Here is a 16,495-nt window from a genome sequence, read left to right as displayed (position 1 = left end):
AAATGCCACAAGAGGAAGAATGAAAGGTGGTGGATGTTCCTCCAAAAAATGACATATATAAGCAGAAAGAGGAAGTTTTCAACCTGTTTTCTTGCACTATCTTAACAATAAAATAGCTCAAAGTTAAATCCTGTGCTGACCTGGTGTGTCTAGATAGAGATAATTCAAACTGGCTAAAATGTGTTCCTGAACTTTATAACCTGAACCATCCTCTAGTTACCAAACTAACATCACAAACAGAAGTTTACTAGCAGGACAGTAATCTACTTAAATACCAGAAATGACAGAGACAAAAATGTAAATAAGAAAAAATCACTCTGAGAAACAGTTTGGCTGAGTTTTTAACCAGCAGTGCTGATTGGAGCACCAGTTTCAGGGCACTGGTCCAATCAGAGAGCAGGAGGCAGGGCGGAGGACCAGCAGTCAAAATGACAGGCTGAACCGCGTCCAAGTGTGGGCATGAGTCCAAACAGGGTCCTGAACAATCTGCATAGAAACCAGGAGAAGGTCAATCACACCAAAGAGCAAAAGGATCTCAACAGACCAGAGCCGAAACTGGAAATTTAGGGCAATTTATCTCTCAAAACCGCTCCAAAAATGTGATAGTTTTCATCGAAGCTAAGTTTAAATCCTTAATCGCTGATGGCCGTAATATAAACCCGTATTGTTTTTACATTGTCCAGGAGCTGCCTCAGCTTTTGTGTTGAAGAACATCAGAAAAGATAATTGGATTTGGCAGTGAAAATACTTCTGGAACCAGCATCTTCTGCTGCGCAACAACACTTGGCGAGCTGTTTTAATTTATAAATTTGAAAACAAACCATTTGCATAAATCGACATTCGAATAAATGTATCTATAAAAAATTTTTTATACACCCACATTTGCCGAAAACACTATATTTCATCAGCATGATGTTGTTGGCATCCAGAATTCATAATGCCAGCACAATACTTGATGTACAATAGTGACATTAACCTACATTCTAATCAAAGCACACACAACCCAGATCCCCAGTTCAGTTAGATACAGTATAATGAACCCAAAGACACAGTTATTTAATGAGTATAATCTTGTTAAAGGCGCTAGAAGACAATGTCAATGTTGATATTGTGTTTTCCAATAAGCCATTTCTTCAAATTGTGCTTAAAGGAATAATAGGCTGGAGATTGCAGTATTGAATTCCATTGATGTGATGCTCTGAAGGAAACGGACGCCTGAATAAATGCAGTTTTTTCTATTACTGCATCTCCAACAGCTCTGTTTGCAGTAGATTTAAAATCAGTGAAGTCAACCAGAAGAGAAGGAACTAAACCACGAATCATTTTATCTTATTAACTAGATAAACATATTTGTACTTGATGATGTTTTAGAGCAGCTTATGTCACCCTTACAGTCACTTTTTCTGGATTGACATGACTGAGCGTCGACATTTTCATGGCGGTAACGTGAGGTGATTCCACATATTGTGAGCAAACCAGAGAATTTACAGCATATTAATAAATCTCACTTTACCCAATTTCATTGACTATAATTTTAAAAACAAGAGTTTACTTTGACAGACACAAAGCAGGAAGCCACAATAGCCATAGACAATTAAAATTAAAACAACAAAACCATACAAAATGCAATAGAATTAAAACTGGTGACTGAATTAGGTTTAACCAGTGATAATTCCAGCTGTAGTGTTGCTAAGATATGTTGCTGTACTTTACAACCTGACACACGTCAGATTAATGCCAGTGGTTGAGGTTAAATCATTTGATTCTTTGAAAAAGAGGGTCAATTTTAGGGAATGTCAACTTGAAGCTTCCAATTTTTCAGACTTAACCATTTGCTTTACCCAATTGTAAAAAGTAAAACAAAATATGTCATATTTGCTGTTCTTTTCCTTTATTTAGTCTATAAACTGGTTGAGTTTGGCAGAAAATGTGGATGTTAATTGTGACGATTCAGAGAAAAAAGCTAATTAGATGTCGATAGAATCCATAAAAACAAACCAAAAGATCATCAATTGAAATGTATTTATTTAACCGCCACTACACCTCAATATTATACATTTTTACAGCACCAAGGAATGGGGCGGAGTTATGTGAAGATCGGCATTGGTTTGTCCGTCTGTCTGTCTGTTCGCAACATTACTCAAAAACAGACTAAAAGATTTGGATGAAATTTTCAAGGAAGGTCAGAAATGACTCAAGGACCAAGTGATTAGATTTTGGCAGTGATGTAGCTTCTAGTCTGGATCCACGGATTTGTTAAAGATTTCTGTATCATTGTGAGATAGCGGCACAGTGTCACTGTAACCATGACAACAAGTGAACGCTACGTCAGCTGCCTGCTGATGATCACATGAATGCGATCCTGATACAAATCCACTGCTCTGGACTATGAATTGTTTAAAGATTTCATCTGTCAAAAGTCATTCAATGACTGAGCAGCCTTGGTGGAGTACTACGCTGTAATGTGCCCGTGCAAAAGGCTGTAAAACTCTGTTCTTTTCTCCAGTGTGCGTCAGGATTAACAAATACAAGTAAAATAGTTCAATTGAACCTTAATAGTCGAGTCAAGCCACAGTTATTTATTTAATAGTCTTTGTTTCTGGTTCACAAATTTACCAAACAAGTAAAAATATTAAGATAAAGATCCTCTAGTATTATATAAAATGCAAAACTACCTGACTAATTCAAATATTAAGATGAAAGCACTGCGCATAAAATCCGTACTTACCTATGTTAAATATTAAGACTCTACATTATTATTTATGCAAAGTTACCCGACTAATTAGAATATTAAGGTGAAAGCACTGCGATATTACATAAAATACTTACCTGACTGTTAAATATTAAGACCCTACACTGTTATTCATTATGCAGATTTGCCCGACTAACTTAAGTCTTCAGTCCTGCGCTGTTACCTAGACTACAAATGTACCCGCATAAATGAAACATTGAAGTAGAAAATAAATGATAAAACAAGCAAACAGACTAAAAAATGAACTTCATCGCTGCTGTGTGTGTGTTGCAGACCCCCCCTCGGTGTCCATTGAGGGTTATGATAATAACTGGTACGTGGGCCGCTCTGACGCCGTGCTGCTCTGCCTCTCCAACGCCAACCCAGAGCCGACCACCGTCACCTGGACCGCGTGAGTACCGGCGTCCGTACATAAAGAACTCTCTTCTTCTTCTTTTTCTTCTCTGCTTTGATGATCATTGGAGTGTTTTTTTCTGATGGACAGATGGCGTCCTGTGTGGATGAATCCTGAGACTGAGCGGCTGTTCACATGTCTGGGATTCTTCTCACATTAACGCTGCTTTTAAATATCATTGCCACAAAACTGTCCCTTTTTTTTTCTTCTCGCTCTTCATCTTTCAGTCATGCTATTCTCATCGATTTGCCTTTTTGATTTTTCTTTCGCTTCATGTTATTTTATCAAAACTCTCAAACATATGGCGTCTTTCTTACATCTTTTTTATTGCAACTTGTCTCCCTTCTTTGTCTTTACCAACCAGTTTACCCACCAGGACCCGCTAACCACACCCTCCTATATACTATACTCTGCTGTTATTATTCCTATTGTCACATTGCACCTTTCATACTTTATAATACTCTGTTTTATTGTATTATGTGCTCTTATAATACTATATTTCATTGTATTCTGCACCCTTATAATACTCCTTTGTATTGGAAATACCACCAGTTTGCACCTTATTGTAAATTATAACAATTTTTGTACATTTTTATAAATACCACCTTTTTAGGCATCTTATTGCCCTCATCCATCCATCCGTCCATCCATCCATCTGTCTATTTATTATTTATCCATCCATCGATCCATCCATCTATTTATTATTTATCCATCCATCAATCCATCCATCATTTATCATCAATCATCCATCCATTTATCATCCATCCATCAATTTATCATCCATCCATCCATCCATTTATCATCCATATATCCATCCGTCCATCCATCCATCCATTTATCATCCATCCATCCATCCATCCATCATCCATCCATCCATCTATTTATCATCCATATATCGATCCGTCCATCCATCCATCCATCCATTTATCATCCATCCATCCATCCAACCATTTATCATCCATCCATCAATCCATCCATCCATCCATCCATTTATTTATCATCCATATATCCATTTGTCAGCCATCCGTCATCCATCCATCCATCCATCCATCCATCCATCTATCCATTTATCATGCATCCATCATCCATTTATCATCCATCCATCCATCATCCATTTATCATCCATCCATCATCCATCCATACATCCATCATTTATCATCTATCCATTCATCCATTTATCATCCATCCATCCATTTATCATCCATCCATCCATCCATCATCCATTTATCATCCATCCATCATCCATCCATACATCCATCATTTATCATCCATCCATTTATCATCAATCCATCATCCATTTCTCATCCATCCATCCATTTATCATCAATCCATCCATCCATTTATCATCCATCCATCATCCATTTATCATCCATTTATCCGTTTATCATCACTCCATCATCCATCCATCCATCCATCCATTTCTCATCCATCCATCATCCATCCATTTCTCATCCATCCATCCATTCATTCATCCATCCATCCATTTATCATCCATCCATCTATCTATATTTCTTAATTGTGTCTTTTCTTTTCCTTTGTCATCTCACCAAAACTACTACTTCTTCTCCTTCCCTCTTTCAGGGCGTCCGGTTCTCTTCCTGACACGGTGGTCGTCGACGGCAACAAGCTGATCGTGAGGAAGGTGGACGACGCCGTCAACACGACCTTCATCTGCGAGGTGAAGAACAAACACGGAGCCAGCAGACACCAGATCACCACCGTGGTCATCGGTGAGTCCATGAAAACACATCGATAACACATTCGGATTTCCTCTAGACTGTGCGCGAGTGTGTGCAGACCAACACATTAAACTGTAACAGACACAGAACAGCATGCCATCACTGCCTGCAACACACCAACACACACCTCCACACACACACACACACACACAGACACACACGTCTGCATGCACCTACAGGCAGAAACACCTGCACACATGCATGAACAGAAACATGGATCGCTGACACGCACACATGCTGGGATCAGGGCTGATCTGGGAGCTGCAGCGACGCTCTTCAATCTCCACGGTGGATTTTTATGATTTCTTGGAATGTTTTCCTCCTCACTGAGGCCCGGTGGTGGAGGCTTTTTGCTGAACCTTTCCCCACAGCGGGGTCAAACTGCAGGACGAGGGCCAACTTCAAGTGCTTAGGGTTTCAAATTGAAATCGTTCTCTTGGAAACTGGAGTTTTTATTTAAACGCTGCAGCCAGGAAACTGTATTTAAGTTGAATGTGAGTCGTGAAATTCAGAGTCGGCCCTCGTGGCGGCGTTTTGGCCCTGCTGTGGACGCAACCACGTCGGGATTGTTGGAGGATTTCTAGGGTTCAAGTTGGTGTGAGCCAGTTTGCCCAGGTTTCTTTCTCTTCTTTCTTGTTTTTCCCACCTTTTCCTTTCTTTGCAGATGTTGTTTTTTCCCCACTAACACCTCAGAAAAGTGTTCTTCTTTTTTCCTTTTACCTTTGGATTTCTCCCCTTTCTGTCTGGTCGGACTCTGATGATGGCGTCTGCATGCAGTCTTGATCTTTCTGCTGACTTTTACCAGTCCGGTGATTTGGGCTGCTGTTGCCACGGTCTTTCGGTTCAGGGTTGTTGATTTTTTTTTCTCCTCTTTCATACATCGATCCGACATACACTCACACCTCTGCACTCACGATCGCACACACGAACCCAGGAACATGTCGGCATGTTGAAATGCTTCACTGCACGTCAGCGGGCAGGACTGGACTCGAAACCTATTAGTGTTTTTTTTTCTTTTACATATATATATATATATATATATATATATATATATATATATACATCACCGTGTGTGCGTGTGTGTGTTTCGACAGCTGCCCAACTGGTCAAAATGCACTCTATTGTTGAGGAATTAGTTGGAATAATCACTGTGCTGAGCTTCACAGCAAAGCAAAAACTTCTACTCTTTTGCCAAAAGACAGCGAGGAAGGCTACATTTAGAAAAATCCGTGGGAAATTGGAGCTGGAGATTTGAATTGTCTCCTCTGAGAACAAAGATGCTTTGTAGCCGAGCGGTGTGCTGTGAGTGTGGGAGGTTCACAAGTGGCTGAGCTGCTTACAGTTCTTGCTGGAAGCGCAGCATCGCGACTGACTCAAAGTATCAGGGAGGGTTGGCTCTGCCCTCACAAACACACATTAAATCACACAACACAACTTCGTAAAACCTTCACAAACACATGTAAAAACCTCCACGCACTCGGAGGACTCGCTCACACAGATGTTTTATCTTCCTGAGTACCTGAGATCAAGCCCCGAGTCTGTGATTCATCCTCCTCTCTGTTAAATGTGTCCTTGGTGTTGCACTTTTTTTTCCTTTTTTTTTTTTGCTCGTGTTCTGAAGCGGTGAAACAACTCGATGGCTGTAAAGTGACTTAATCTGTCGGTTTAACGCGTTGCCTTATTGAAGATGAGTGTCGGAGCTCAGGACCAAGCTGCAGCTTCACAGGACGCTTTGCTGAGTGTTCTGTTGGCTGCTTTACTGATCTGTTATCCGGGGATTTCTGGTAAACTCAAGAACACTTTGGTGCAACTTCAAGCGAGACTCATGGCTGGTTTATGGTCTGTTGGACTTGAGTTGCTTTACTCTCCCGCTGTAAGAAAAGGACATTTGAGGGGACTTTGACAGTAAACTACATGAACTGGACAGTCTGAAGAAACGGAAAGACGAAACAAACAGGGAGAAGACAAAATAGAGAAAAAGGGCAACAGATGCAGAGAAATGCTGGAAAATAAGTCACATTGTTGTCAGTAAAGGATCAGGTTTGCTTAAAATACAGTTGCATGGTCTATCCTCCTATGATGCTCTTAGTAGGCCACCAATGCCAGGTTGCTACTTAGCTAATTAGCTAACAGTTAACTTAACATTTCTTTTGAATTACTGTAGCTACACTACCATTCAAGAGTTTGGGGTAACCCAGGCAATTTCATGTTTTCCATGAAAACTCACACTTTAATTCATGTGCTAACATAATTATAAAATGGTTTACTAATCATCAATGAGCCTTTCAGCACCATTAGCTAGCACAATGTAGCATCAGAACACAGGAGTGATGGTTGCTGGAAATGTTCCTCTGTACCCCTATGGAGAGATTCCATTAAAAATCAGCTGTTTCCATCTAGAATAGTCATTTAATACATTTACAATGTCTAGAGTGTATTTATGATTGATTTCTTGTAATCTTCATTGAAAAAAAGCTTTTGTTTCAAAAATAAGGACATTTGTAAGTGAGCCCAAACTTTTGAATGGCAGTGTATGTATTATGCTTCATGAAGTTTAGTTTTGATGTCTAATTTCTCCACCTTTGTGCTGTTTTATTATTTCAATTTTATTTTATTTATATAGCGCAGATTCACAAAAAATCATCTCAATGCCCTTAGCATAGTAAGATACAGACTGTACAAATTATAAACAGAAAACCCAATAATCCAAAGCTTGGATTCCCTATGAGTGACGTTGGGAAAGAACGATAAAATTTTTTTTTAAAAAACCCTGGGATAGGGACGGGAAAAAAGCTCCAAAAGAACCAGGCTCAGGGAAGGCAACCGTCTGCCTGGACTGGTTGGCTGAGGTAAAAAAAACATTTTTATTTGACTGTTGTGGTGCATCATTTTTATCTATCTATCTATCTATCTATCTATCTATCTATCTATCTATCTATCTATCTGTCTGTCTATCTGTCTATCTGTCTGTCTGTCTATCTGTCTATCTGTCTATCTGTCTGTCTGTCTGTCTGTCTATCTGTCTGTCTGTCTGTCTATCTATTAGTGGTGGTTCATTGCCACTCAAAAATATTTTAATATAATATGGAAGAAAATCAATATTTATTTTGTGCTGCAGCAGTAAGCAGGCCTTCACAGTATGTCAGGAGACAAAAACTTTAACCTCTGCTCCACTTTAATGTTTGACATTTATGGATAAATGCTGCAAATTAGAATTCAGGCATCGGTCTGTTCAGTGAATTGTGTATTCTAATGTCAGTGCCCATAAAACGAACAGATTTATTACCACTGCTCTAGAAACTGTTAAGTCCAAGTCGTGTCAAAACAGTGTGATGACATTAACACACATTAACATCGCAAACATTGCATTAAATGAACTGGTAATCATGGTGAAGCAGGGGAATCATGAACAGAGTTGCTGCTCAGGTCCATCATCAGATCCATCAGATCCATCCAATCCACCATGATCCATCAGATCCATCAGATCCACCATGATCTATCAGATCCATCAGATCCACCATGATCCATCAGATCCATCAGATCCATCAGATCCACCATGATCTATCAGATCCACCATGATCTATCAGATCCATCAGATCCACAACCCGTTCCATGTTCCTTTCATTTGCTTTGGCCCAAATATATATAAAAAATAAAAATAAAAATCCCAGTGCTCCAGATGGCCAGTCTGCCACTGGTGTGAATCACAACAGGAACAGCTCATCTGATTCACTTTTGTAAAGAAATGATCACGTGTCCGATGTGTGAGCCGCGGATCAAAGCTCACAGCAGCAGTTAAAGCTGTGAAGACAGTCAACAAAGTAATCATGTTGTAAGTGAAACATGATGGTGTCTGGAATTTTTTAAGTTACACAAAATTAACACTCACTTTCATTCAGCTGGATTCAGCGTTTTTATGTAGGATTCAATAAATAAGTAGCATCAAGCAACAACATTTTCTGATCTACATCCAACCCAGATGGTTTATATTCATTTATAGTTAAAAAAAATGCAACAGTGTGTCATAGTTAAACACATTTACACTGATAATGTACTGAGGTGGTGGTTGTTTTTGAAAGATTTTAACAATTTTTAGGCTTTTTTTTGGAAGAAATTATTGTTATTTTACAGATTTTCCCTGTTTCGGTTATAGATAATATGTAGTTTCAAAAAAGTATTAATTTAGCATTTCATTAGAATGCTATTTGTTTTGTTTTTTGTTTGTTTGTTTTTTACAACATTTCACTATAAAATTAGATCTAAGAAAAATTTCTCTATATTATCCAGCTAAAAACAATTGACTAAAAATAAGCTTTCCTATTTTCTTAAAGGACTTTCAGTAGCATGTAAAACCTGAGAAAAAGTATTAATTTACTTGTTAATCTTATAAAAACAGAACTAAAAAAAATGTTCAACTTTTGCATGACCGTAAAGTTACACTATTTTTTTTACTGTGTATAATCAGCTAAAAATCTAATTATTTTACGTATATCCATCATTATTGGAAACAAGTTGTGTATATTAAAATTTTAAAAAACATATAGATTATTTTCTGTGATTTTGATTTTTTTTTCCTATTTTGGTGGATTATAGAAAATAACTAGTAAAATCACAACGTCTTTTTAACATGTTAATTTTTAAAACAAATTGGATTTCAATTTTTTTGCAGTATTTGACTGTAAAATTGTACTTTTTTTACTATATTAAATCAACTAAAAAGTTATTATTTTACACATTATTTTCTATTACTGGAAATAAATTCTGTCACAGAAAAAATAAATATTGAATTATATGTCGACTGGTAAAAAAATGTTGCAATGCATTTATATTAGATTAAGAAATCATTGTTTTGAATATGATTTATTTTACATATTCCACTTGTTTGTTTTTTTACAGCGCTGCAACAAGTATGAGATTCTTTTCTTATCTAACAAGCTCGTTATGAACCTTTCTACCTGCAATTTTTAAGAATCACCTGTGAACAAAACACCGCTGAAAATGTCAGAACTGCTAGTGAAGATCTAACAATAGAAGCTCTGCAGTCACTGGAGTATTTAATGGAGATATTCAGAGGGAAACCCTCCCAGTGGTTCAACAATGGAAAACACAGAGTACCGACACGCTGACATTTGAAAACGCTGCTTTCTCTGAAGTCACCTGCAGCGACGTGAACGCATCGAGCCAATTAGTTGAGCACAAGAACGGCTCTGATTGAGGAAGGAGATCATTACAAGTGACCCTTCTGCCCAGAAGCCGACACTATGAAAGGTCAGAGCAGTTACTCGCTGCAGCTGATTCTGTCCACCGTGGTGCAGCCAAACTGTGGTATAAAGAAGATTTTAGATTACTTTGTTGGGATTGTTATGTTTTGTAATTATTTTGTGGTGCAGCGAGCATAGAAGCTTTTTTGTTAGAGATTTAATCCTCTGAACCTAGAATATCACCAAATCTGCACCATTTATCAGAGCCAGGAACGGTAAAAAATCTAAATAAATTTTTTTAAAAACAAGAAAAAAACACAAGAAATCATTGGATTTTCAACTTTCTGACAGTCTTTGAACTACTCTCTGTTGGAAACCTGAACAAAATCTAATCTAAGACTTTTTATAGCCAATTTATTCTTCATATCTCTTTTAAAACTTTGCCTACATTGAACTGTAAGCTCTAACTAGATTCTGTAAAAATACTAAAAAATTCTGCACTCCTTGGCACAACCGTGAAGCCATTAATGATTCAGCTGCAACCAACACTCATATGACAAAAACTCAGGGACTTTTCAGTTAAACTGCAGGCAGTGTTGACACAACACGGACAAGACACAGTGCAAGTAATTATATACTTGTACATGTCGATTCCAGGCTTTTGCCATTTTTATAAATGAAATAATCAAAGAACTTCAGCTTTAATTTTTACTTTTTAATGATTTATGATGTTTTAACTGAGTTATCCTGTGCAGAAGACATTTCTGAGTTCTTTCGACTTCTTCGTGGTTGTTTTGTTTCCATAGAGGTACAGGACTTTATATTGCCCACAGTGAGTAAAGAAAACACTCTCACACTGCTTGTGCTTCTGCAGCCTGTTGTCTCATCTCAGCCGAGAGATTCCATCCTCTGAACCTCAAAAGTCACCAAATTTACACCATTTATCAGAGTCAGAAACTGTCCAAAAACACAATTAATCATTGGATTTTGAACTTTCTGACTGTCCTTGAACTACTCACTGTTGGAAAACTCAACCAGCCTAAGCTACTAATTGCACTATTTTCTTCAAAATTGCGTTATTTTATTTGTCTCCTTTAAAAATTTGCCAAAACAAACTGTAAGCTTGAACCAGATTCAGTAAAAAAACAAGAAATTCTACACTACTTGGCGCAACCGTGAAGCCATTCATGACTCAACTGCAACCAACACTCATATGACAAAATCTCAGGGACTTTTCGGCTGAACTGCAGGCAGTGTTCGCACAAAGTGGATAGAAGGCAATGCAAATAACATATTTATAGTTTTTAGAGCCACCTTTTTCCAGTGTTGGTAACACAATGGAAAAGTGTTAGACTTTTGCCATTTTTATAAATTCAACCTTCATTTTTTCTTTTTTTATGATTTATTGCGTTCTAACTCAGTGTTACTGCACAGAAGACATTTCCGAGTTTCCTCTCCTTCTAATTGTGGTTTTCCTGTTTCCGTAGAGGTGCAGGACTTTATACTGCAGTGAAAAATGAGCGCACAGTGAGTAAATAAAACACCCAGAAGCTGCTCGTGGCTCTGCGGCCTGTTGTCTTATCTCAGCCTCCTGATCTCAGTAAATCCAAGACGCCGCAGCGATTCGGCTTTTTGTTGGCGAAACTTCTGCTTCGCCATCACGAGTGGTGCAGCGATAGAAGCCAGTTCCAGCCTCTCAGTGTGAGATGTAAAACTGTCAGGCTCCGGAGGGCCCCGGCTCGAGAATAACAGCTAATACCCTGGCACTTTGTGTACACGGGCCCAACACACCCCGCTAATTTCCCTGCTGAGAGCTGTTAACGGCTGCTCTCTGTTCTGCTAAACGCTAGATGAAAGCGTCGTGCTGTCTGGCTTTTCTGCCGCCGTCAAGCAGCCATCACGATTCCCCCTCGGCCTCCACGACTTAGAGGAGGAGGAGGAGGTGTAAGGGTTGCAGGAGAGAAAGGAGGACGTGCCGACGGTCCATCTGATCTTCACCGGAGCTCTGAGGAGTGAAACCGCTAGCGAGGGATTTTAGCGTGATGAGAGTAAAATGTACACAACATCCTCCCCTATATGCACACAACCCTCAGCCTCATCCATCAACGCGCACGTGGTGCCAGCTATGCATGGCTTGCTCGGTTGCCGCGGCGCCAGCTGGATCTGCCCAGTGCACCGTGCACACAGAAAGAGAGGGATGCTGGCAGAAAGAAGTGATTGGAGTGGAGGGTGGGAGGGGATATAAGGTGGGGTGGGCAGCGGAATAAAGACAGAGAGATTGCAGGAGGCCTGAAAACTGAGATAAAGGGGAGGGCAGGGAGGAGAGGAAGAGGGGGAGCTACGAGCAGAGGTAACAGCAGGAGGAAGAGTGGCAGGAAAGTCCTCTAAAAACTCTGATGACTTCTGGTCCAGTTTGAAAGAGCGAGCTGGCAGGAGGCCGTGACCCCCTCCGTACTCGGCACGCCGTCGCTCCATCCACCCCCCAAATATAAAAGCCCTTTCATGGGGAGTCCAGCTGGCTCTGGGCTAGGGGCTGTTGTTGCCGCTCACACACACACACACACACACACACACACACACACACACACACACACACACACACACACACACACACACCCTCACACACACCCTCACACCCCTACACACATTCAGCCACATCTGAGCGGACCAGTGGAGAAGTATTTCCTGGATCGCCTGCGGCAAGTGAGATAGCTGTCCACTGGAAACACTCTGCACACACACACATGGCTACACACACACAAACACACACAGACAAATTGGACCATAGAGCAGCTCTGTGCATAAAATAATCAGATGATGTAGCCATGAGGGGAAAACGCTGGCACCGACTCTCTCTGACATGAAGCCCACGGTAACCTCTGCACAACCTTAATGCAACGCTCAGACGGTATGCAGATGCAGACGAGGTTGAGGAGTCGGTATAGAAACAGTTGGAACACGGCCGGATGCTCTGGAGGTGAATGAAAGTCATTGTCTTGCTCTATAAAGTATCCTGAAACAATTTGTACAACTGTGGCTAAAGGAAATCTGTTTGAATTTCCACAGTGAATTGTTTCAGACTGTGAAATGTAAGAAAACACTGAACATTTTCCCAGCATCTTAGGTGATGTGCTCAAATTTTGCTCAGTCTAAGCGGCCTACAGCTGCCGTTGCACTGTAAAAACAATACAGTAAAAAAAAATTAATTAAAAAACATAAAAAACACGAACATTCCAGCACACGAGGACCTAAAAAAAATACTGTAAAATAACTCAGTAATGTTAAAAACTATTTATTCCATTCCACCTAGCCTTAATATTACATGAAATTTTATATTTTTTTCATCATGTCAATGTCAATTAATGTCAGTTGTGACAGTGAATTTCTGTTTTTGGAAAAAAGAAAAAAAAACGTCCAATTATTTCTCTATTTTTGACTAATTGATGAAGTAAATTAATGTTCCAGCTTTTTTTTTTTTAAAAAAAGAAAAGACTGAAAATTAATGGATTAATATTTAAATATCCCCCTTCACTGTAAAACTGTTGACATTTCTCCTCAACGATGCAAAGCGTCACAATGACAGCAGAAAAATGCCAAACAAGAAACACTAAACAAGACACAGGAGCCAGTTGACAGTTGAGCTGCTCAGACTTTATTCCGTCGCCTGAATTCTCTCACACACATGTGGACACATAAACTGTTTGCTAACCGCTGCGTCTCTGCAGCCCTGCGGGGTTTTCAGCGTAGCGGATATGTTGCTACGGTAACAGAGCGGAAACAGGCGCCTGTTTAGACTTCCAGTCAGATCTCATCTAATCTCCATGTCGTGATTGAGCTGATTCAGTTTCCTCCAGTTCACTGTAAAACTGTGGTGAAGCTAAAAGCAGGCAAAAAAAAGAGAACAAGAACCCGAGCCCTCTGCTGAACATCTGAGCTGTGGGAGGTGTGGAGCTGAAGTTCAGTCTGATGAGGCTTAATTTGGATCTTATTACTGTTAAAATGACAACACAACACATGTCTTAGCAAAATATTAATAATGAGTCAGGGAGATGACAAAGTGTAGCAGAGCTTCTTCATGGAATACTTTGGTTAGAAACTGCTTTGTTCGCTTTACTGTGTCACGAGTGTGATTTCCCACTGGAACCTATAAGTGATGCTTTATTTGTTTACTCCAATAATCTGTGCAGAATTGGGAGCCTCGCTGCGTCTTTGTCGTTACCTTGTTATTATCACTACCTGAGTTCAGCTCGTCTGTCGGCTGTGATTTGTCGCTGTGGAGGAGGCTGGATTCTGTCAGAAATAAACAGCGCTGTCAGAGCTGCGCCGCAACTCAGCATGCAGTTTCAGTGTGTGATTATTAGCAAATGTCATGTTTTATGTACGACGTGGCTAAAAATAATATCACACTTTACAAATCAGCAGAAAATAAAACTTCAGTGGCGTCTTGTTTTCGTAATTCTGGTTAAAATGAGACGCTGGAGTGAGTGTCAAAATATGTCACGAATAATCGTCAACTTCATAATACTTGGAGGTGTTTTGCATTAGGTTAGTACAGGGCAAAGCAACAGGAAAGAGTAGGATGAATGGGAAGAGTTAGCACAAATAAAGACTCTTTCAAAACAGATTTTGTCAAAGTAATGTCAAATATTTAAGAGTCAAATAATAGCAAGAGTTGAATGAATGGAAATAACAGTGAAAACAAGTCTTTTAAGTCTCATCTGTCTGGTCAGAATCAGCAAAAATCATGTCAAAGTGAAAACAGATTCCATCAAAGCAATTGCAACAAGAAAAACACTCAGAGCGCAGTACTCCAGCAAGACTACTCAGTCGTTGTCATTTCCAACAGCTGAAATCTTGAAAAATTTGTGGTAGAAATCACAGCAACATTGAATGTGTCCATTTAATATAGATGTACCCACAAACGAAATGACCTTGCACTGAGCACAGGCGTGTGTTATGCATGTGTGCATTATGTACGGATACCGAATCACGTGACCTAAATGTGTAGCGGACTGTGGGAATTGATGGAACTTGGAAACACCCCCACAATTTAATCAATTGTTCCATGTATCATTTCCAACAAATAAGTCCTGATAAGTCCACATCAGTCGAGTTGTAATAGGATCACAATCATGTGATCATCAGCAGACACTTGTTGTCATAGTTACAGTGACGCTGTGCTGCTATCTCGCAATGATACATAAATCTTTAACAAATCCGTGGATCCAGACTATAAGCCGCATCACTGCTTAAATCTAATCCTTGTGTCATTTCTGACCTTCCCTGAAAATTTCATCCAAATCCGTCATTCCATTTTTGAGTGTTGTACACAGATGGAATAACAGACAGACAAACCAACGCCAATCGTCACATAACTCCGCCGAACTCCGACTCCTTGTCAGAGTAATAATTGAAACAGTAAAATGGATGGAAATAATAGTGGAAACGAGTCTTTTAAGTGTCCTCTGTCAGGTCATTCCAAAACAAGAGTAATAAAGACTCTTTCATGTCAAAGTAAAAGCTGATTCCATCAAAGCAATGTTAAATAATTTAATATATATTAATATATATTTTACATGATGCATTTGTAATTAATTGACATTATCTTGTAGACATCTGCTTTCACTTTGAAAGAGTCTTTTTTTAGGGGTAATTATTGTCAAAAAAGCGATAATAAATTGAACATGATTCACTCTTTATAGAATCTGTTAAAAGGAGATGTATTATTATGCATGAACACAAATAACTATTATGCTTTTGTTGTTTTGTCAGAAGAAAATGCTGCTTTTTTACTGATTTTACACGATAGGAGTTGGAAGGCTGGATTTTTAGCAATAGTGACTTTTATTTCTTCTTCATCCGCTACGAGGATAGAAAAGGAGCTTTTAATCGAGCAACAAAAAATGAAAATGCAGTTTCTTGGTAACTTTTGCAGTATTTTTAATGCTAACAAATAGAATTTCTGTGAAGCGAAAAGCCTTTTCGGTTTCACTGTGACTCTCAGGTCGCATAATTATCGATCTGCTAGCTGCGTTGTGTTATTCTGGCAACTCGGGTGAATCCGAATCTTGGCAGGAACGCCTGAAATGATTTCATCCAGATGAATTTCATTTCCACACCGAGCTGATTTCCCAGTGAACTCAATCTCCCAGACATGAGGGCAGAAGCTTCTATCTGTGTGTATAAATATATATTTCTCTCTGACAATCAGAAACAAAGCCAACAGAATCAGATTGAAACTTCCAGAAATCGCGTCGAGAGCTCCGGTGCTGCCCCTCGGTGCGACCGCCGGGTCCGTGGCCACGCAGGGGTAACGTCTGTCGGGGAGATAAGAGGCGAGGAGAAGCCTCCAGGGTGCAGCTTATCACACAACCAGGCCTGCGGGGAAACAAACACACACATGAACACA

At 39.5% G+C, this 16,495-nt stretch overlaps 1 protein-coding gene and 1 long non-coding RNA gene across 2 annotated transcripts in view; both read left to right on the top strand.

Annotated features, from left to right (window-relative positions):
- Nucleotides 1-16,495, top strand: part of LOC127536272 (uncharacterized) — a 578,171-nt gene that overhangs the window by 515,643 nt on the left and 46,033 nt on the right. The window lies entirely within an intron of this gene.
- The window catches only part of pvrl2l (PVR cell adhesion molecule related 2 like), a 300,493-nt gene that overhangs the window by 246,772 nt on the left and 37,226 nt on the right, over nt 1-16,495 (top strand). The window contains 2 exon segments of the mRNA XM_051956145.1: nt 3,026-3,143; nt 4,728-4,876. Coding sequence (XP_051812105.1) covers nt 3,026-3,143; nt 4,728-4,876 — 267 coding nt within the window.

Source organism: Acanthochromis polyacanthus, chromosome 11, assembly GCF_021347895.1.
Source record: "Acanthochromis polyacanthus isolate Apoly-LR-REF ecotype Palm Island chromosome 11, KAUST_Apoly_ChrSc, whole genome shotgun sequence".
In the NCBI taxonomy this organism is placed as follows: Eukaryota; Metazoa; Chordata; class Actinopteri; family Pomacentridae; genus Acanthochromis; species Acanthochromis polyacanthus.
Note: the sequence above shows the minus strand (reverse complement) of the source record. Positions and strands in the feature narration are given on the sequence as shown.